The sequence below is a fragment of the Zonotrichia leucophrys genome, chromosome 1 (assembly GCF_028769735.1).
Source record: "Zonotrichia leucophrys gambelii isolate GWCS_2022_RI chromosome 1, RI_Zleu_2.0, whole genome shotgun sequence".
NCBI classification, from domain to species: domain Eukaryota; kingdom Metazoa; phylum Chordata; class Aves; order Passeriformes; family Passerellidae; genus Zonotrichia; species Zonotrichia leucophrys.
In genome coordinates, this window is record NC_088169.1 from 14,339,664 (window position 1) to 14,360,995 (window position 21,332).

Consider the following 21,332-nt stretch of genomic DNA (forward strand, 5'->3'; position numbering starts at 1 on the left):
GCTGTCCCATTAATTTGCCAGTTAAGGAGCATTGCCCAGTTCTGCAATGCAGTGGTTAAACTTCTTCCTGCTATAGCTGCTTCTGTTAGGTCTATAAAGAATCTGCAGTAAAGAAATGTAGGAATTTTAAGAGGGAACAACAAAAATTATCATGACAAAGAAAATCGTGCAAGGATGCCTACCTTGTCTGTCTTTCCACAGTTGTGTTCCTGATGAAGTGTTTGCTACCATATTCTTCATGTGATTCACCTTTTGCATTAAAATTCTAACAACGTTTTCTAGGACTAACACAGTGCTATTCATATTCTAAAATAAATATCAGCTTTTTTCAAGAAACTATGTTTCTTGGACATCTCCAGGGATGGTGACTCCACTGCCTCCCTGGGCAGCCTGTTCCAAGTAATTTTCTGACAGAAATTCAGCATTCCTCATTTCTGATATTCATCTCCCACTGAGTTACAAGTCAGTCACTGTGGGATGTACACAAGACCCTCCCTTGCTGCAGATGTGAGCAGAAAAAACTTTCACCTGTCCAACTCACTGAAGTGAGCTGGGAAATGCCCCAAGGGATGCAGAGATGAAAAGTGTAAAAATACTGAGAAAAGAGTGGTGGGTTTTTTTGTGTGTGTTTGTTTTTTTGTTTTTTTTTTTTAATATGAGGTAGAAAGGCACAGAACCCTATCCATACACTAGCCCCATTGTGCTGCTTTTGGCTGGGGTAGAGTTAATTCTCTTCACAGTGGCTGGTATGGGGCTGTGTATTGGATTCGTGCTGAACACAGGGTTGATAATACAGAGATGTTTTTGTTATTGCTGAGCAGGGCTTGCATGGAGCCAAGGCTTTTTCTGCTTTTCATAAGGCCACGCTGGTGAGGGGCCGGGAGTGCATGGAAGGAGACACAGCTGGGACAGGTAACCCCAAATGACGAAAGGGATATTCTGTCTTCAACACACGAGTAACAACAACATCTCTGTATTATCAACCGTGTTCAGCACTGATCCAATACACAGCCGCTGTGAAGAGAATGAACTACCCCAAGCAGAACCAGCACTGCCATCCACGTTATTCCGGCAGAGACAGAGGAGCGGTGGAGCTGGCGGAGGGCCTGGGGCAGGGGTGCTGTGAGGGGGAGCTGGGGGTGTCCAGCCGGGTAAAGGGGCTCGGGCGCCTCCATCGCCCTCTCCGGCTCCCGGGCAGGAGGGCGCGGCCGGCTGGGGCTCGGTCTCTCCTGCCAGGCAGCCTGCGACAGGAGGAGAGGACACAGCTGTGCCAGGGAAGGGCTGAGTGGGACATCAGGAAGAATTTCTTCACACAAAGGGTGAGTAGGCATGGGAATGCACTGCTGGTGGAGTCACCGTCCCTGAGGTGCTTTAAGGAAAGGCTGAACGTGGCACTCAGTGCCATGGTCTGGCTGACAGGGTGGTGTTCGGTAACAGGTTGGATTCGACACCCTCAGAGGTCTTTTCCAAACTAACTGATTCCGTGATCCTGTGATTGATCCTGTGATCTCTGAGCAGCCGAACCATCTTTATAAAGGCCGCAGAGTAACACATGGAGCCATGCCGCGGGGCTGAGGGCTAGTGTGTAAGCGCTTTCAGCACTCCGCCACCACGTTTGTCCCACACGAGCCCTGAGGCGCCATTCCCGAGGGAGCGCTGGGACCCCTCCGCTTCCCGGGCGGTGCCTGCAGAGGGGCGGGGCGGGGTCGCCGGGTGACGTCACGCCGCGGTGACGCCATCGCCCCGTCGCCGCGCGCCCGGCGCCGCCATGTTCAAGGTGAGGAAGGGTCCCCGCGCGGGCCGGGCCCGCAGCGCTCGGGGCTCCCGCGCCGCCCCGCTCCGCTCCGTGCGCTCCGCTCCGCACGCTGCTGGGGCCGCGCTCCTTGCGGCTGCTTCATCGCTCCTCTTAGCGCTGCGGCACCGCGTGCCCTCCGTGCTGCATGAACAGAGGCACAGTCCTCACTTAGAGTCGCTTCTGGGGTGCAGCGGTGCTGCCGCAGAGTGCGGAGCGGTGCGTGCAGATCGCATTCCCTCTTTGCAGTGTGCTGCCGCAGAGTTTGGCTTCGGGCAGTTGTCGCTTCAAAGTGTCAGCTCGATGTTGAAAAGTCTCCCTTTTAGCGCCTTAAGGTTGTCTGTGGGACCTGCGGAAAGCACGGTCCGGCTCTGGATGCCTCAGAGGTCTTTGCCTCTGATTAGAGCGGCGCCAGGTCAGGCTAAAAGCGAGCTCTGTGCCAGTCAGATCGCTGTTACGGCTGCTTCCTTTATAAAACCCATAACAAACCACCAAAACCTGGTGATGCTCGGTTCTTGGGTACAATTTTCCCTGTGAAGGGCTGATAATATCTCTAGATACCAATATACTGGGTATACTAAATACTAATATATAATTGAAACACAAGAAGTTCCGTCTCAACGTGAGGAAGAACTTCTTTACACTGACGGTGGCAGGGCACTGGAACAGCTGCCCAGGTGGTGGAGCGTCTCTGGAGGCATCCAAAGCTCACTCACCTGGACATGTTCCTGTGTCACTGCTCCAGGTGACCCTGCCCTGGCACGGGGCTGCACTGGATGAGCTCCCGAGGTCCCTTCCAACCCTGACAATTCTGTGAGTCTGTGGTACTGATGTGCTGAGCCCTTGCTTGCTCTGCTCTTGCCGCTAATTCCTTGTTCTTTTTGTGCTTTGATGTTGGAATTCTGTGCTCGGAATCATTGAGAATTCCATAATTGTCATTAGAAGGTTTATCTGTGAACCTGTGCATTTAGGCACTAAGTATGTTAGTACCTTTATGCTGCTAATGAGGGTTTAGGTGCCTCAGGCCAACCTCATGTTTTGCCTCCAAGAGCCAAAGGGAAGGTGGCTTTTTGTCCAGGATATTTGTGCTTCAGGGACAGGAGTGTTCAAGAGTTTGGATTTTGGTTTTACGTTTTTATAGTTTGGGTCGAGAAATAGGAGGGAGAATTGAAAAAGATGAGAGAAATGAAGTGTTTTCATACTTCAGGACCATATCAGCCTTCTCAAAAGTATGCTCAAGCTTTTCCTATCTGGTGTCTAAAGATAAAGTTGAATTCTGAGCTAGAGAGGAGTAAATGTATCTTTTTTGCTTAAAATAACTGCAGAGCATTGCCAATGGAAAAGAATGTTGGCTCTGGTTTTCTGATACTGAGTGTCTGTAAGACTGGCAGGCTGAAGGCACAGCTCAGTCAGTCAAAATGTTTTACTAAAGCAATTGGATTAGTAATGTGTGATTAGTATGGAATTCAAAAATGAGATCCTAAAGGGAGTTTTGGAAACAAAAAGTACAGCAGTTGATCTTTCATACTCCCAAACACTTCTGTGTATGCAAATAGGCAGTGTTTTAGCAGCAGTTCTCTGTCCCATAAGGCAGCTGATGTAGGAGACCATTGCAGTATGACTTGAACAGCACATTTAAGAAGAGATTCAGCTTGCACTTTCAGAAGTTAGTTTCATTTTGTTAAAAATTAAAAACAATGGAAAACGTCTGCGCTTCATTATCTTGATAATATAAACAGTTAACATTTCAGTCTGAGTAGTTCTGTGATCACTGATACTGTTTTGTGAAACCCAGGTGCTTCCAGCCTTGTGCTCTGCTGTTTGGGTCTTTATATAAAAATCTGAAATATCTAAAACATTTGGTTTTACAGTTTCTACTGGTGACACTTAGCGCCATTTACACCATTTGAAAACATATTTCTGAAACAAGATGCATTTAGATTTTTGCCTTTTCAGTGACAGAACAGTTTTGCAGTGAAAAAAGGAAAGATTGAGGAAATAAACTCTACAGCTATTAATGGTTAGTAGCATTTGGTTTTGTCCTGGCTAATGGAAGTATGTGAAAAGTGTTTAAGCAAACACTATTAGAGATTATCCTTGTCTTTCCTTGGCTGTGAAACAGCTGATCCAGTCATTGTGGTGTTTCATTTATAGTGATTTAGTAACGAGTCCATAAACTCAGACAAGGAAAAACTTCCATTTTAAGCAAGTTTTTCCACTCCTTTTGACCCATCAGATCTCTTACATCTTCCAGAAGAGAATCCTGTGACCTAGTTCTTGTGTGCTTTTTCTCTACACCTAAACCAGCGTTTTCAGGAAGTGTGACAACTGCATAGCCCAGTTTTTAGTTTGAGGAGTCTGTTGGTAACATTTAATGAACATTCCACCTGCAAGGCAGTTGAAGGAATTTAAGCTGCAAATGCTTGACTGCCTACAGTAAGCTGCTGTGGTGTGGATAATTTTAAAGTTGTTTTCTAACAGTTCTGCAGCAGCCAGACAGAGCAATTGTGCCGTGGCTGGGCCAGTTGCCACCATCACAGCGTGGAGGAGGGGTGGTGTGACCACGGCTCCAGTGCCACAAGCAGCTGGGTCAGTGCCACCGACCCTGCTAGTTGTGAAAAGTGTGAAGAACGCCAATCACTTGATTTTAAAATTTTTAAAGTTTAATAGTAATAAAGTGGTTATAAAAATAGTAACACAATTGGAGTAATAACAATTTGGACAAATTGAATTAAGACAATATGAGACAATAAAAACAAAGACTTACAGACGTCCGGGTACCTTTTTCTGGGCAGCATGAGCCAGAAAAAGGACAGCTGTTAACAGAGGATTAACCCTTAAAAGCAATAACCTGTTGCATATTCATACACCTCATACATGATGCATAAATTCCATTCAAACACAGGATTCTGTCTGGTCATAGTCAACTTCTTCCTTCTAATCCTGACAGTGCCTCCAAGGCGGGAAGAAGTTCGTTTCTTCTGATAAGAAGACAATAAATTCCCTTTCTCTGAAAGATTTAGGTGTCCTGTGGCTGCTATCTCGCTGCAAGCCCTTTCTGTTAAACAAAGCATCTTACATAGCATCGTTTCTATTTTAACAATTTTTATAACCTAAAACTATATTTAACACAGTACTTAAGAAAATTAATGCAGCATTATTTTCTAACACAACACATACAGTATTCATTTTAATATTTGCGAAAAGCCAGTTATAAAATACATGGATTTTTCACAAAAGGAAGAGGCCTTGCTGCCTTCTCCTTTCTGAGCCCTGTCCCCACAGCTCCCGTGGTGCTTGCCAGGCTGTTCCGCGGGAGGAAGGGCTGTGTTTGCTGCCCTGCACAAAGCTCTCCCTTCTCCTGCAGGGTTCATCTTTGTGGCCAGGTGAATTCCCTGACGGTGGGAGCCTCTGGCCAGCACAGCTAGGGCAAGGTGAGCAGCAGGACTGCTGGGCAGCAGTGCTGGAGAGGAGCCAGGCACCTCCAGTTCGGTGTCAGACCCACTGCAGCTGTAACCTGATCCAGCAAAACACAGGCTGATGTAACTCTGCACGTTTCCCTGAGCGGTAACAGGAGTACGAGACATTGAAAGCTTTCCCATTTCAACTGATGTTTCTGGAGTTATACTTTGCTGCTAACAAAGATGTGCATTTGCTGGAAAATGCTCTCTGGGCATCTTGATTTACTCTGGAGCTAAGATTCCTTTTCTTCTGTTTTTTTTTTAAGTTGAAGCAGACTTTCCCATTAAGAAATTCAGTTTAGCATAGGTCCTGAATATTGGAAGAGCTATATCCATCCACCTTAGTCATGGTGGTTGTGTGGTGTGGTTGGATTGAATTTAAAGTATTCAAAAACAGTCAAATAGTTCATGTTTCTTACAGAAAGTAGGAGACACTCCTAAAATTCTTAGAAAGTATTGATTTTGTTCTGGTATTTATAGCTGCAGGTCTCCTTGTTTTCCTAAGTCTATGTGCAGATATTAAGTAGAAGTAAAACACTGAACTTCTTGGTACTAACTATGGAAAAATTGAGGTATTATGGGCATACGCAAAGTTGTTTAAAATATGAATATAATCTTGCTATTTAAACTGAGAAAGTTAATAGAAAAATTACTTTAAACTAGAGAAAACAAGATCTTTTTTGTGAGATGAAAACTGATGAGGTTAGCATTTATTTCTACTGCCCCCTTTAGCCTTAGGCTTTCCCAATTACCACCTGAGTGATTTAGATGTTACCATGTCAGTGCCCGAGAGCTTTGGATTGTGTACTGCTGACCCTCCTTTCTCCTCATTTCCAGGCATCTCTTGAGATCCCTCTTTACCATATAGGGGACATAAACATTGTCTGCCTGGCTGTGTTCAGGCACGTTGCAGTTTTGTTTGCACACAGTGATGTTCTTGTCCTTGGTGATGTTTCCAGGTAATCCGGCTGGGGGCCGCCCCTGTCAGCCTGGGCTTGCTCTCTGTCCAGGTTTATGCTGCTTCCTCAGAGAAGGCTTCCAAGAAGGAGTCGCTGAAAATTGAGGAGGTGAGTGTGGTTAGAGTCTTAGTGCTCTCCTATCTAAAGAATTCTGGAAACATTGTGTTTTGATGTATGAAAGCATTTAGGTACATCCTGTCACCTTTTGTATTTGTGCCTTTAAGTTTGCTTCTCAGGTTTCCTCACCAGGGATGTCTGTACAGTTTTGCTTTTACCTGAGCATGGCATTTGATGTTCTTCACTTGATAGGGCCAGGCTTGCTGTGTGTAAAATATTTTTCCTACATTAAAGCCTGTTAGTCTTCATTCAGAAATTATATTTTCATGTTTATAGATTTACTTATGGTTATATTTCAAGTCCACAGGAATATTTTCTTTGCTTTTTACCCAGATAATAGCTCTTACTTTTTACTATAAATAGTGTTGGTAAATTCTAATAAAAATTCATTTATGTTCTCCACTAAAACAGTGAACCAGAATGTTTTATTTTTAAAAATATTCTCTTTTTTAAATATCTAAATTCTTGTCTGGCAATACTTTGAATCCACCATAGTAGCCTGCAGAATTTTATCAGTTTTCCTTTCTTCACAGTATTCAGACCTAAGCAACAACAAATACAATAAGTAGTGGTAATACCTGTTATGTTTTCATTTCTTCAGGTTGTTACAAATGTCTTGGTTATAAGTAGAGCCTTAAAATACCCTGTCAAACTGTAGACTCAGCAGCACTGTTACACAGGCTTTTAAAAGTCTCCAACGCCAAAAAAATCAAAATAAGTAGTTCATAACCAAATCCAGCTTTATAGGCATGAGAGCATGCAGTTGTTTAAAAGTTTTGGGTTCTTCAACCGAACCCAAAGCGTTGTCCCATAAGCACTGGAACTGAAGCAGGCTGTGCTGTGCACCCCCAGGTGCTGGGGCTGGCAGTTCCCGTGAGCAGAGAGAGGAGCTGCACTTGCAGGGGGTCCTGGGAGCCTCCGCTGGCCTGAGTCAGCCCTGAGGCAGCAGCATGGAGCTCATGGCAGTGAGTAATGGGCTTGCCATCAGCTCCAGCTCAGCAGAATGTGCAAGCCGTGGACTTCTGGCTGCCTTTCTTGCCATTCACAGGCTCTTAGTTTGGATCTCTATGTGTCAGCTGTCTAGTTTCATAAAATATATGGGAATTTCCTTATTTCTGTCCTCGTGCCAGGCATTGCTGTTAGGTTGTCCAACAGGATCAAAGTTCAGCTTGTGAGTGTGATTGCCAGGGATGACCTGGTTTCCTAGGGAAGTGAGGCTGAAAATCCTCATCTTTCAAAGTATTATGGGAAATCCAGCTGCACAAGTTACCAAATTATTGGATAAATTTGTTGTAATTTTGTATTATGTTATGGTCAGCAGCTTTTTAAATTACAAAATAGCTGATCTTCAAAAGAGAGCTGGCTACATTTTAATGCAGCAATACTTGTAATCATCAGATTATAATAAACTACTAAATGGAGTATAAATATGGTGCAAAATATAAGCTCTTTATACTGAACATCTGTGTAGTATATAAGCTGCTAGAAATTTTAATAGGTTTTTTTGTTCTGAGATTTGCTGTTCAACAGTATAAACTCAGGGTTTTTTTTAATGGAATACAGTTTCAAATATGCTTAGGTAATTGTAGTACATGTTGTGGTGATTGTAAACCCTAACCAGAGTGGTTTGGCCTTTATTATGTGAAGGTGCCCATTGCTCATTACAGTTCCTCTTTGCTCAGTGCCAGGGTACATGAATGCTGTCAGTTGCTGATGTGGTTATGACCAAAGGTTGGGGTGTTGGACCCTTTTCCTGCTCAGTCACAAACAGACACACGTGTGTTGGATGTTACCTTTGTTAGAAGCTGCTTAGGCTCTTTAATGATGCCTTGTGCATACATAGAAAATGATTGATTGTCATTTCTAGTGCATTCAGTATGTTAACTGGGAACCAGAAGTGCTGATTAAGGTGGGAAACATTTTTCACAATTATGTTGTGTGTTCTTATTAAACTACTTTAATATTAATTTATAACTTGTGACTTGGATCATATAGCAGCTATGAATGAATTGTATAGCAGTTAGAAGTCATCTTCATCATAATTATGTGCTGTATAATTAAACTTTGCTCATAATGGTTGTCTCAGAGCTGTGTGAATTTTTATTATGCATTGTTTATGTAGTAAGCACAGTGTTAGGTGTTCTCTGCTTAGACTGTTCATGCCCTGAAGACCTACTTACACAATTCCACCTTTGTTTTTAACATCTTGTTTGCTAATATTCACAGCTGTCACTGTACTCCTCCCCAGCTCGTGAGACGAAATATGTGGAGAATCCCAAAACAGAATTGGAGGAGGGGGTTTCCCGTTTGCGGCAGGTTTTGGAGCCATACACAGCCTGGTGTCAGGTACAATGGTTTGTATTGCACCCCTGATGCTTCAGGGGTAAAGTTCCAGCTGGGATTCTGGTTTGTTTTTTCTGACTTGGAATGAACAGATAGCAGCAAAGTAAGAGCTGATAGCTGTTAACAGCGTTTTTCAAAAATGTGCCATCACTGAAAGTTTTCTGCATTGCTTAAAATTTTCCACAGTTCAGGTCATAATGTTCACCCCCTTTTCACACAGAACCTGTTGTGTCTTTATACTAATTTGCTGAACTAAACCCTGGGTTTAGGGGTTCTCCTTCCAAAAGAATTAAAATTAACTAAAGCATAGAATTGTTTTCTGAAGTGAACTTTAGGCTTAAATATACCTAGGGATGTCTGGATTTGGCACTGTTAGGAAGATAGGAGAGTGGTATTTACAGTTTTCATGCTGAAGGAGGCCTTAAATTATCAAGCAATGTGTTTTGGAGCAGCAAAACCAAGTTGCCCTTGCTGCAACTGTGACAAAACACAACTTAGCAAAAAATAAATCAGTATTAGCTGAACTGGAATGTTGAGGGAAGGAATGCAGCTCTCTGGAAGAGAGAAAATCCCAGGCCACTAAGTACTGGTAAACCTAATCCTCAGGCCTTGCCCCAAAACTTTCTCATATATATTTTATTAGGTAGTCTGCTTAGAGTAAATAGTCATTAAATACAAAAATAGGCTCTGTAGCAGAGAGGAAAACCAAGATTTTTGTGATCAAGGCCTAAATTGTTGGTGTTAGGTTGCAATGCCCCAGGAGAGCTTTCTTGCTCTTCCCTGCCCAGGAAATGTTGAGGCTTCTTTTGAAGTGGGGGAATCTTTGCCCTGTGGCTGTCTGTGGGCAGCTGTGGGTGATCCTGTGCTTTGCCCTCTGCCTGTTGTGAATCCCCTTGAGCTGCCAGCTCTGTGCCCAGCTCTCCACTGAAAGCCAAACTGTTCAGATTGAGATTGGGCTGTCCTTTCTGCCTGCAAGTTCTGTGTGGTGCTGCCTTTCACAGGACTGAAACATTTTTTTCAGGGTTCCTCAGTCTGGTGTTTCAAGTGCCCCCAGCAGAGCCCTATAGCAGGGGAAGGGGTTTCCTTAGGATAGTCAGGGCTCTGGCTCCTGAGCACATGGGTTTGCTGGGTTGCCTGTGGCAGCCCTGACTGGCAGTGAAATTGCAGAGGAAGTTGACCTTCAACCTTGCTGGGTGTCTCGCTGACCTGTTGGCATCCTGTTGGTTTTATTTTTTTTGTCTGTCTGGTGATCATTGACATAAGATGTGCTCTTCTGCTCACACACAAGAAGCCATTTCCTGGCAGTGGTTTACTGACTCATTTTATGAAGTGGGCATGTAAACTTTATGGGTTTGGGCAATATTGCTTAACTGTAGTCAGCTTTGGTTTTACACCCCCTGCTCATCCCTGCTATGTTGAAGAAAATAGTAATTAGGTGTGTCTCAGTTGTCTTTAAAATCAAACAGATAACCCAGGATAATCAGAAGGAAATTGGTTATGTTTGTATATCCATTTTACTTTTCCAAAATTACTTAACTGTAGTGGGAATGCAGCTCAAACCTCAGATGTAGAAATGAGCCAGTTATATTTCAGTTATGACAGACCAGACTTTGTCTTTGGGATCTTTAGAGCAAGTTCTTCTTAAATTGTCTTTTAATAACACCAACATCCATTTAAAGTTATGTTGTGTGTCACGTGCTAACACTTTTTCATTTTCATGCTGGGTGGGTTTTTTTACATCACTCTTGCCAGTGAGGAGATGTAAGTTCAAAAGATATCCCCATACAATATCCTAAACAAATGCTTTCACTTCTGCACAGGTGCAGCTCAGGTAGAATTTTAAGACTATCCTCTGCTTTAGCTTTGGGCATATATGTTTAAGAATTTGTTCTCAAATTTGTATACAGCCTTACACTGTTCCTCTAAAGCATTATTAGTGTAAATCACAATCAGCAGGTTTCTTTTTATTGAGATTTTTTTTTTATTTGGATAAAAGACAATGTGCTTTCGTTTATTTCCTGAATATTCTCAGTCTGAAAAAAATGTAGAACTGGTCTATGGGGTTGATCCAGTGTCTTTAATTTGCTTTGGAGATCTATGAACATCTAATTTTCCAAGTCACTTCCAAATGCAGTCTTGTTAGTGTAAGACAGTCTCCTGGAAAGTGGAATTTATCACCTTGCAGAATGAGTCACATACCCCTTTGATTGCAGCGTTGTACTTCTTTCTTTGCATCACCTCAAGTATTTTTGCAATACCTGCATACACTGAGAAACCCAAGATAATTCTGAGTTTCAGTTGCCTGATCTCAATAAATACTGAGATTGCTGTCCGTGTTTTGAAGTACTGTATTTTATCTCTCTCTGAAGAGTCCTTTGAGAAGAATCTGTAAGTTATGCTAAATGTAACATTGAGCAAGCATAGCCCTATAAGTGATGGGTGGAAGTGGGAATGAAAGGTATATTAGGGACCCATCACTTTTTTCTTTCTTGTTGTTTTTATTTCTCCTTTCTTTTTCAGCTCAGTTACAGTCTATAGTTAATATTTTACCTACTTGCTATGTGTATTTACCCTTGTTCTCTTTTTTTTAGGATCTTTATGCCAAAGCTGTGCCCAAGTTAGAAAAAGCTGTTGAGCATGGTAGAGGTAAATCAGCTTAGTTTTCTTAACTAGCAATTTAAAATGCAGGACTGTACTGTTTCTTCAGTTTACACGGAATTCCATTAAGCATCATTGTATGTATAATTTCTAATGCATTTAAGACTAATTTATTTCCACTGTGTATCTGTTTGAATTTCCTTTGTGGGTCACTTATGACACTACATTTCTAAGCAATTAAAATCTGAGAGCAGCACTTATGTTTATCAATGTCACTAAAAATTAGTTATGCAGGAGGAGAAGGGGAAAGCCCCTCACCATTTATTCCCAGCCAGCAGTATTTGCTTGACCCAGCTTAGTAGCTGAAACCTCCTGGAGAGTTTATTATTTGTTGCAAGCATTAAATCTTTTGTTTGTAGTGTTTAGCCTTTTCATTTTGGTTTGCTTCCATGGATCTCCTAAGAATTTTGAATTAATCCAAAATAATTTTAATTCGTTTTTATTTTTGGGATCATCCTTTCACACTTGGGTTTTCCAGGACTGAGGATGGATTCTATGTAGAGCTCATTTCAGATACTGCACCTCTTTTCTTTAAACTTAGCGGTTTCAGTCTTCTGAACTCGTTAGCATGGAAGATTTTCCATAGTTTTCCATTCCCCCACCAGACTCCCATCTTAGAGTGCACTTTGTTTTTGCTGTGTCTTTGCATTGTTCTCTGGTTTGGTTTTTGTACAGTATTTTACTGAAACTAGTTATTCTTAAGGTGTAACTGTGAAATTCCATTTTGCAAAGGTTTTTATTGGTAATTTGAAAAAGATACGATTGAGATGCAAAGAGCAAAACAAAACAGATGGCCCAGGAGCAAAGGCAAAGCTCCTGTGAAAATTGGTGAATACAATACAATATTCAGTTTCATTCATGTGTCACTAGAGAAGAACTCAAAGGCTTTGAATTTTTTGCCAGCATATCTAAAATGAGCATGATAGTTAAATGTGTTTTGATAACTCTTTGTGTTTTGTAACAATTGCCAGCGTGTATTGATGATTCCTTATCACAAAAACACTTTCACATTACATTAAAGCACTTTGTTCTGGCTTCTTTTCAGAGGGCTATGAATTTCTCCAAAAACCTCCTGCTGGATTTTATCCAAGGCTTGGTGTGATAAGTTTTGCTGGAATTATTGGATTGTTTCTTGCTAGAGGTAAGTGGAAACCATAGGACTGGTTAAGTTACACTTTTGGGTAAGTAATTTTTTGTGGGTTTTAGGGTACTGATTTTTAGTTGTGACAAGGAGATCTGAATTAACTGTTACAAACATGTTTCTGCACTATTCCTTATAAAGAAACTGCATGGAAAAGGTGTTTAATAACCAACAATTTTTGTTTTATCATTGCTGTATTTGTTACTAAAATGTAGTCTTCCATTTTCCCCAGTAGTATTTTAGTATTACAAAAATGGCAAAGGACTGATTTGGTATCTTTTAGCCTAAAAATATTTTTAATTATTGAAGTTCTTCATCACATCTGTTACTGTAGAAAACAACTGTGGAATGAGTTATGGTAAAATACAGATGTTCCTGAACTATGGTATGTGTCCAATCAGGGGTATATTCAAGTTTTTTCAAAGTATTGTGTGTTGACTTGCAGAGATGCTGCAGATTGTGATTCAGCAAATAGATTGGTGAACTGTGAGTGTGCTGTAAATACCTGCACTACAGAAAAACGATACAGTTAATTTCATCACATGCTTGTGCCTTCATAAATACATTTTAGTGTAAGAAATGTTAAGTATGAACAAGTATTTTGTGCTTACATTAAGATATTCTTAATGCAGTGAAATGTAGGTAACAGAACTTTAAAGCTGTAGAATTTAAATAGCAGTGAGAACATGGTTTGAACAGAAATAAACCTTTGTGGGGCCTGAATGTGTTGAACTGGAAGTGTGTGATTGGCTGTGTAGAAATTAGAAGTGCACCTCCAGCTACTGAATTTTCCAGTGAAGCTGGTGAGAGCAGTACTTCACTTTTTTTCCTTGTGTATTTTTTCTAATGAAGTCAAGGTAACTTCCCTGTTTGAAGTTCTTTTTCTTTGTATTCCTGCTTCTCAAGTAGTGTGATCATGAATGAAATTAGCTTCCATCATTTATAACTGTAGAAAAGTGAGGAGAGGGGGGAGTGCAGTCTTGGGACTGGAAATGAAAGATTAGAGGATCCTAAGTTTAATGAAAATGAAAATGCCTCATACTAAAAATGTTACATTTGTGAATCTTTTAGGATGGGAGCCATAATTTTAAAACTTTTTTTTTTTCTGGTAATAGTTTAAAATATGAATTTTATTTCCAGAAAGTATTCAAACCATAGAAGGAAGTGCCCCTTAATTTTGATGTTACTGAAAATCCTCTTTATTTTATTCTTCCTTTCCTTGATCTTTGTGGAGAAATTGCCCTCTTGGAAGGTACAGATAAAATCCTCCAGGTCTAATCATAGCACTGGAATATGCACAGCTGCTCACTAAGTAGAAAATATGGTATTCAAAGTTTAATCATGTGAATATTGTGCAGTCGTCCAGCTTGCTTTAAAATGCCATTAGAGATAATTGGTTTTAACTCGTGTTGCAGATGGAGTGATGCACTTCACTTGCAAGTGAGCAGCAGCAATGTGATTATTGATACAAAGCAATGGTTTGAAAGGATTTGATGGCAACTTGATCTGTTCCTGCATAGAGGACAGGGTCAGACTGACCTGTCTGGGGAGGATCCTCCTCTTGAGTCACAGCATTCAGAGACTTTCCTTATAGACTCCTACTCAGAGGAGCCTGGATATGTGCAGTCCTAGTCCCAGACTTGGTCAGCAGTTCATGTCCAAAGGAATTTATGTGCACAACCAGTCTAAGATATGATCTTAGTGAAGCTTAAAAAGTTTAGCAAACTACTAGGGGGGCCCCTACTGATCAGAGTGATTATGTTTCTTAAGGAACTGGTAGGATGGAAAAGAAAATACACTAAAATGTATTTAAGAACATGTATTAAATGTATTAAGAAATGTATTTTTTGTTTATAAATAAAATAGGGGCATTCAGCTGACTTGGCTAACATATACTCTATCAATGGTTTGTGGTTTTTGATTTTTTGTTACAAAACAGGCTCAAAAATAAAGAAGTTGGTGTATCCTGCAGCTCTCATGGGTATGGGTACCTCCATGTATTACCCTCAGGAAGCAGTTGCTATTGCAAAGGTCAGTGATGATTCTTTTCTTTGCAGAAGTGTCTCTGTTGCCTCCTAGCTTCAGATTAACTGGTCATCCATGTTTAAAAGCCATGTCAGTGGCAATTAACAATATTACTGTTAATTTGTCAAAGCAGATGCAGTCTGGGCTGAAAGATAATCAGACTTGTTCCTTTTAGTGACTTTTTTTTTCTAACCTCTGCACTAGTGTCTTCAGTTAGAGGAATGTAATTTCCTTTCAAAACCTCTAACCTCATGTAATACTAAATTAACATAAATATGCTAAGTGAGTACAGTTTGTGTGTTTACTTACAATACTAAGGAAACATGAAATATCTTGTGAGCAAATGAAAACTTTGAAAGAAGAAAAAGGAGTTTCTATAGACAAGTCATCATAACATTTTGAGATAAATGTTATTGACATTTTCTGCCTTTTTTTTGTTGGGGCTTTAAGAAAGATAGCATGCACATTCTGGAACAGGGTGAGAATTCTGCTGCAAACTTACTGGATGCCTTCCCTATTTATGGATTTGTTGTTTCAGGCACACAAGAAACTTGTTAACTTGCAGTTGCTGAAATGAGTTCCTGGTAGAGACAGAACTGAGGAGAGCACAGAATTGCTTACAGCCCTTACTGATGTTAGATCATGTGCCTTGCTGTCCACACTTAGTGCTGGCACATTCCTCAGTTCCCCACCACACTGTGCTTCATATCCAGCCCATAACCACTCACAGTGCACATCCCTGCATCTTTCACAAATTCTTTCTATTTCAGCCTTTGGTAAATTTGCCATCTAGGTACTGGCCACTTGTGAATAACACTGAGATGTCAGAATGGTAAAATGATATTCTCAAGAACACATAATGTTCTTTAAAAACTGAAAGGTCATTGACTTAGAGAGAGTCAAAACTGCTGAGTTTGAGCTCTGCCAGCATGGTGGTACTCTGATCTTTGGTGGAATCTTTTTTTACTGCTTCCAGGATTCAGATGCTCTAAATACAGATAATTCTCTTGGCTTATTCTCAGAGAGTAAAAATTATGCAAGTGGCAGGAAAAAGACCCATCAAAACTTAAGAAGCTTAGACATTTCTGTTGGAAACTGTGTATTAAAATTCTGCTTACCTTCTGAACAGTGAGGTGGGAAGTGATTGAACGCTGTTCAAACTGATGTTACTGTTTTTAAAGAAGCTCAGTTCAGGCTTAACTGTGGATTTGGTGCTAACAGCTTCACAATACCTAGTTTATTTTATGAGAACTTTGAAGTGCATGGTTGCTCTTTGATTAATTCACAGTTCTTAGTTTGACTGTAATGAAAAATCTGATAGGAGATTGGAATGGGTTTAGCTTTGTTGACTTGGTCAGGACAGTAGACCTGAATTTGGAAACTTCTGTGGGGAGAGTAATATCCCAGATACTGTTTTGGTTCCTCTAATGTATCTTGTGCTTTCTTTTCTTAAAAAAGCAAAGTTGTAAGCATATCACATCTTACCATCCATAATTTTTAGGCTTTAATCTGAAATTGGAAACACTTTCCTGTCTATTAATTATTTTTAAATGCTTCATAAGCCTTTCAAAAAATGTCTGTAAAGCTAGAAAGGAATGCCTGCAGTACAAAGCTCACTTGCTAAGTTCATGAAACAATATAGAAAATATTCTGTAACATAAGTTTAAATTATTTTTTATATTATATTCTTTTTTTCTTCCACATTTAAGTACTTCATCATTGCTTTTTCTTTTACACTTGTATAATTCCCTTCACTGGGTATTGTGTTGTTTTTGTTTTTTTAAGTTGTGGGGGTTTTGTTTCTGTCCCACCTTTATTTCAGACTTTCTAGTGGAGAGTTGGAAATAAACACAGCAAAGGGTATTTGTAATTGAGGCCCAACCCTTAATTCATCTTAGGTAAAAATTTTTCTTTAATTAAGATGTATGAATTCCTTAAGTGAAGTTGTACCAACAGAGCTCATCATTGGTAACAGGGAGTTTTCAGACACTAATCATCTAATTGAAGATGGAACAAATTCATAGACTATTATTTTTTCCCTGCTTTAGGAAATAATCTAATAAATAATAGATCACATTTTAATAAATCACAAATTTGTAAGGGATTTATTTCCCCACTGCCAGTATTACTATATTTTTAATAACTTTGAACAAAAGGTCAGACTGTATATGTGGTATGGAACTAAATTTAATACTAAAGCTTATTTTATTCTGGTGGAGCCCTACTTAGTGTTTTGAAATGTTATTGCTTTCCAGCTAATCATAATATACTCAAAATACTTTGTATTTACTGTGGCTTATATTCCAGCTGGAAAGAACTTTCCATTATGCAGTTATTTAAATAACTCTATAATTGGAATTAAATTTTGTCCTTTGTTATTAGAACCTTTCAATTTTACTAAAGTACTGTGTGTTATGCTTTTGTTCTTCTAGAAAGAAAGAAGAGCTTCCCAATAGAGCTTTGTTTCTTTGACAGCAAACCACATTATTTCTGTGTCTTTTGAACCTGTTCCTTGTGCCTTGCTGGGTTCAGTCTGTGAGGCATAACCAGCTGTGCTGAGAGCAGGACAGGGCTCCAGGAGCTGTGAGCTGTAAGCAGGACCTGGGGTCCCTTCGTCCATGGGGGCTGCTCAGTGCTCCTGAAATGGCATTTTGTAAGTGCAGGAAAAGCAGTGCACTCTCAGTTTGTAGTTTCAGTATATAGATAAAGAATTGCTGATCAAGGCTCTGAATGTGTGACAGTGTGACATCCAGTGTGGTCAGTAATGCGTGCTCAGGGTGCTGTGTGCCACGTTAGGCCTTGGAGAGCCCTGGTGCCACCCCAGGAGTGCCCAGAGTGGGTGCTGGTGGCCCATGGCCACCTCAAACTTTCAGAATCCCTGTTGAGAGCCACTCAATCTGACTTTTGAACTCGTTTGTTCAAACTTCAGCTACAAACCCACTCACAGTGCTGCATTCAGCAGCAGTGGTGTTTTAGCATGTTGGCTTTGCAGCTTGCACTTCCAGTCTGCCTAGAACTGCATTTCCCAGCTGTGGAAGTGTCTGTGGGTCCTGGCTCTTGGGAGTTTTGTGCCATGGTGAAACATTGGTTGGTTTTGGCAGACTGAACTGTCTGGGCTGCTGTACCTTGTGATGGAGCTACTTAATCCAGCAGCATGAATGACCAGTTTCTCATCTAATGCAATGCATAAATCACTTGGTCATGTGACTCCTTATATGACTATAAGAATATTTTTAAGTTTGTACTGTTGGGGATTTAGTGTGGTTTTAAATATTTTAGTGGAGTATTTTTAATCAGAAACAAAAATATAGCTTAAGGACAGTTGTTTTTTCTCATTTTATGTTGGGAGCTGTGTCTTCATTGATATTGCAGACAAAACCAGCACTTTGTTTATTGTGATTATTTTTCAGATGTTTTTCAGTGGTAGGTTTGTACTGTTTGCACAAGTGACCACCATTTTTTCAGATGAGCCAGCTGATTTGTTGAACTGCTAGATGCTACAGAATGAACACTTATGATACTGAAAACCAAAATAACTGTCTATACCTAAAATATGTAAATTGGGCAGTTTTGGAGATTTAACTGGATCACTTGATATGCTTTTTTCTGATAACTCTTATCACTTTCAGCTATAGAGAAAACTGAGTGCATCCAATGGACTTGTTTAAACCAAAATCATTGGTCAGATATGGTGACAAAAAGGACACTTTGTATTTAAAACATTTTGGATGTAGTTGTGACTTGGAAGTGTAGTTGCTGATTTGGGTTTGTTTTCTTTTAATTCTGATGATTCAATAGGCTCCTTTGTAAGGTAGCCAGCACACATCCTTGTACCATTGTGCAGGAGCTGCTGTAATCAGCCTTGCTGATTGCACACCACACAAACGAGGGGAAGTGGCTCCTCACACCACGGGTACCCAGCAGCAGAACCACTTGGCACAGGGGTGCTAAAAATCTGCACTTCCCCTTGAACTCCATGCAAAAAGTTCATAGAAGGGAAATTCCTTGGGTCTCTTTACACACATAAAAATCACTTCTGGCTCAGGAAGTCTTTGAACTGTCTCTGAATTGATGGAGACTGGAAGAAACTGAAAAATGTAGTTCAGAAACATCAGAAAATTGTTTCAGAAACATTTACAGTTGCCCTATTCTCAGAGTTTACATTTTGTGGCTTTGCCTGCTGTAGGAGATAGGGAAATACCTTCTTAGTTCTTGATTTCCTAAGCTTTTTTAGTTTAATAGCTGTTTAGTTGGACAGATTGTCCTTTTTGCTGTTCCTCTTACAGAAACAGATAGTGATATGAAAGTCAGCATAGACCTGAGCCTGGCTATAAAAACCTAACACTCTTTAGTTTTAAAGGGTGCTATAAATACTACAATTCCATGTACATAAGGGACAAGGGATACTGTTTTATTAGACTTTGGGCCTTTCCCTGACATAAAATACTTGCTGGTGTAATACAGCAAACAGAGTCTTTCCTAGCTGTGTACTGTTTTGGGAGTTGACAGCTGGTTATTCATAACATTCATCTATCAGCAAATTCTAAAAAAACGAGAATAAAATCTAAAATTGCAAAACAATGATAACCCTTAGAAGAGTCTTTGAAAATGAGTCTGGTCAAATTAAGAAATACTTTGCCTATGTTAATTATGTTGAATGTCAAATACTAAGAAAACAGGGATTGTTTCCACACAGAAGCATTCCACTCCTGTTTGTACAGATGTATATTCTTAGGTTTTTAGCACATTATTTTTTCTTATTCCTCATGGGACATTATTTTCCAAGATGTTTATTAATTCTGTACATTGTGAGCTTGAGCAGGAAGAGTTAAACATCTTGTGTTATGAGACTTTTTCCACTTAAATAAGAAGCAAGGCAATATTCCCCAGATTATTAAGTTCATGCCTTCTAAAAACTTTTGTTTCAAAGGTTGCTGGCACACAGCTGTATGAGTGGAGTCTTCAAGGATATATTGCTGTAGAAGCTCTTTGGAAGGATACTCCTAAGAAGAAGAAATCAGGGGAAAAAGGTGATAAGGTAAGAAGTCTGAGGAACTTGATTTCTGAATTTTCCACTGTCTTTTCAGAAAAAAAAATTATGAACAACAGTGGTTTTGTTCCACTGTGACTTGGCCTTTATTTCTGAAGAGAAATTTTTCATTCTCTCTTTCTAAGCTGTGGAAAAACATTAGGCTTACTTCAAACTAAACTTTCAGAAATCCTGTTTGGAAGCTTCCTTTAGTATAATCAGATACAGATAAGCAAACAGAATTCTAAGAAATATATGTACATGGCTTAGTGAAGCATAGTGTGAGAGACTGGAGAACTGAGCAAGTTTATTAAATGTGTGCCAAAGAAAGCCTGTAAGGTTTTAAGGTGTTTTTTTTTTTAGCTGCTGCTTAAAGAAAGAAAAGTTCATGTGTGTTATGTAAAGCTTCTGTTGTTTTAAATTCACTTCTAAACTCAGTGTGGCTGGGAGAGAGGTGTGTTGGAGACAAAATTGCACTTGGATGGACCTCAGGGATGGGACCAAGTTCCCTTGCTGAGGCTGGGTGTAGGACTAGTTCCAAACAAGCTGGGCTGGGGAAATGTTCACATGTGCTGGCAGCTGCTGAGTCTCCTGGGAGTGAAGACTTTCATCAGTGGATGCTCATCCTGTATTGGCCCAAGGCATTTCAGTAAATGAACTTGAATAAACAAAGGTTGGCTAATTGTCCTGTAGCTTTCCTAAAACCTAGGCTCTCAAAAAGAAACTTCAGGCAATGTTAAAATATTTCAGAAAAGACAAACAGACATCATTAGTAAAAAATAGCTGAAGTTTTTCTTTTATTGTGTCCCAGGCTTTAAAAAGAGAACACGTGGTTGTTATTGGAAGGCAAAAACTTTTGACACTTTCATTTTGCTACAAGGCTTATTCAAGCACTTGCTACCTCAGCAGAAAAACAAACAGCCTGCAGAACTGCAGAGACCACTAAGTAAACACACTTCCTTCTCTTCCTCCTTGCAGAACCTTTAAATCACAGCCCTTAGTTGCCAAAACAGGTTACTTGCACAAAGGAGCAAAATGCTGATGGATGGGTGTTGTGCAAAAGTTCATCTCATTGCTCAGGTGCTGTCTGTGTGAGCTGCTGCTGCTGTGAGGGATTAGACAAGGCCAAACCCCTGTGGCTCAAGTGAACCAGCAGTGCTTGGTCACTGGATGGAACATTTCCATTAGCACTGAGGCAGGCAGCCCTGCTGGGGCTGTGTGCTCAGAGTTGCTCAGCAGAGGCTCCTGTCTCCCTGCTGTGCAGAGAGGCTGAGCAGCAGCTGGCAGGAGTCACTTGCCTTTGTCTAGAAGGGGGAATGAGAAGTGATTCTGATGGAAGAAGTTTGTCCTGAAGCTTCCTTTGGCCAGGGTTGGTGAAACCATACTAAACACACAGTTGAGAATCTGGGTGGGTAGAGATGGTTTTGGTTTAGGTTTGTTTCATGTGGAAATAATCATACAGATTATCAGCACCACCAAATCACTATCAGTTTTTCAAGCAGAAGAATTTCTGTTTAAGTTCCATTTTTTTATTGAAGGCTTTTACTCATACAGAAGTGTCATGGAAGAAAATGCTTTTAACTGTCATAAACTAAAATTGGCAAAGCATTGTAGGATAGATTCTGTCACTTCTGTCTTAATTTGACAACCTTGTGGAAGAATTTGGTTGCTTTTATACGTGTATTTCTTATTGTCATTCTAAGCAGCTAGATTCCTGAACTAGTGAAGACAGGTCTAAATGTGACTCTTGAGTTGTTGTTGCAGCAGATGTAACCCATTTCATGAAACTATGCCAGAGCAAAAGACA

General features: G+C 40.3%; 1 protein-coding gene across 3 annotated transcripts in view; it reads left to right on the forward strand.

Annotated features, from left to right (window-relative positions):
* Window positions 1–1,624: 1,624 nt before the first annotated feature.
* APOO (apolipoprotein O) overlaps window positions 1,625–21,332 on the forward strand; it is a 29,430-nt gene continuing 9,722 nt past the window's right edge. Inside the window, exons 1-7 of one of the 3 annotated variants that reach the window (XM_064707174.1) lie at window positions 1,625–1,777; window positions 6,213–6,320; window positions 8,556–8,675; window positions 11,264–11,318; window positions 12,376–12,471; window positions 14,411–14,502; window positions 19,427–19,534. In XM_064707174.1, coding sequence (XP_064563244.1) covers window positions 1,769–1,777; window positions 6,213–6,320; window positions 8,556–8,675; window positions 11,264–11,318; window positions 12,376–12,471; window positions 14,411–14,502; window positions 19,427–19,534 — 588 coding nt within the window. In that variant the 5' untranslated portion in view covers window positions 1,625–1,768. Of the gene's footprint in view, window positions 1,778–3,791; window positions 3,813–6,212; window positions 6,321–8,555; window positions 8,676–11,263; window positions 11,319–12,375; window positions 12,472–14,410; window positions 14,503–19,426; window positions 19,535–21,332 lie in introns of those variants that run through there. The other 2 variants (XM_064707167.1, XM_064707180.1) reach the window with 2 other exon arrangements.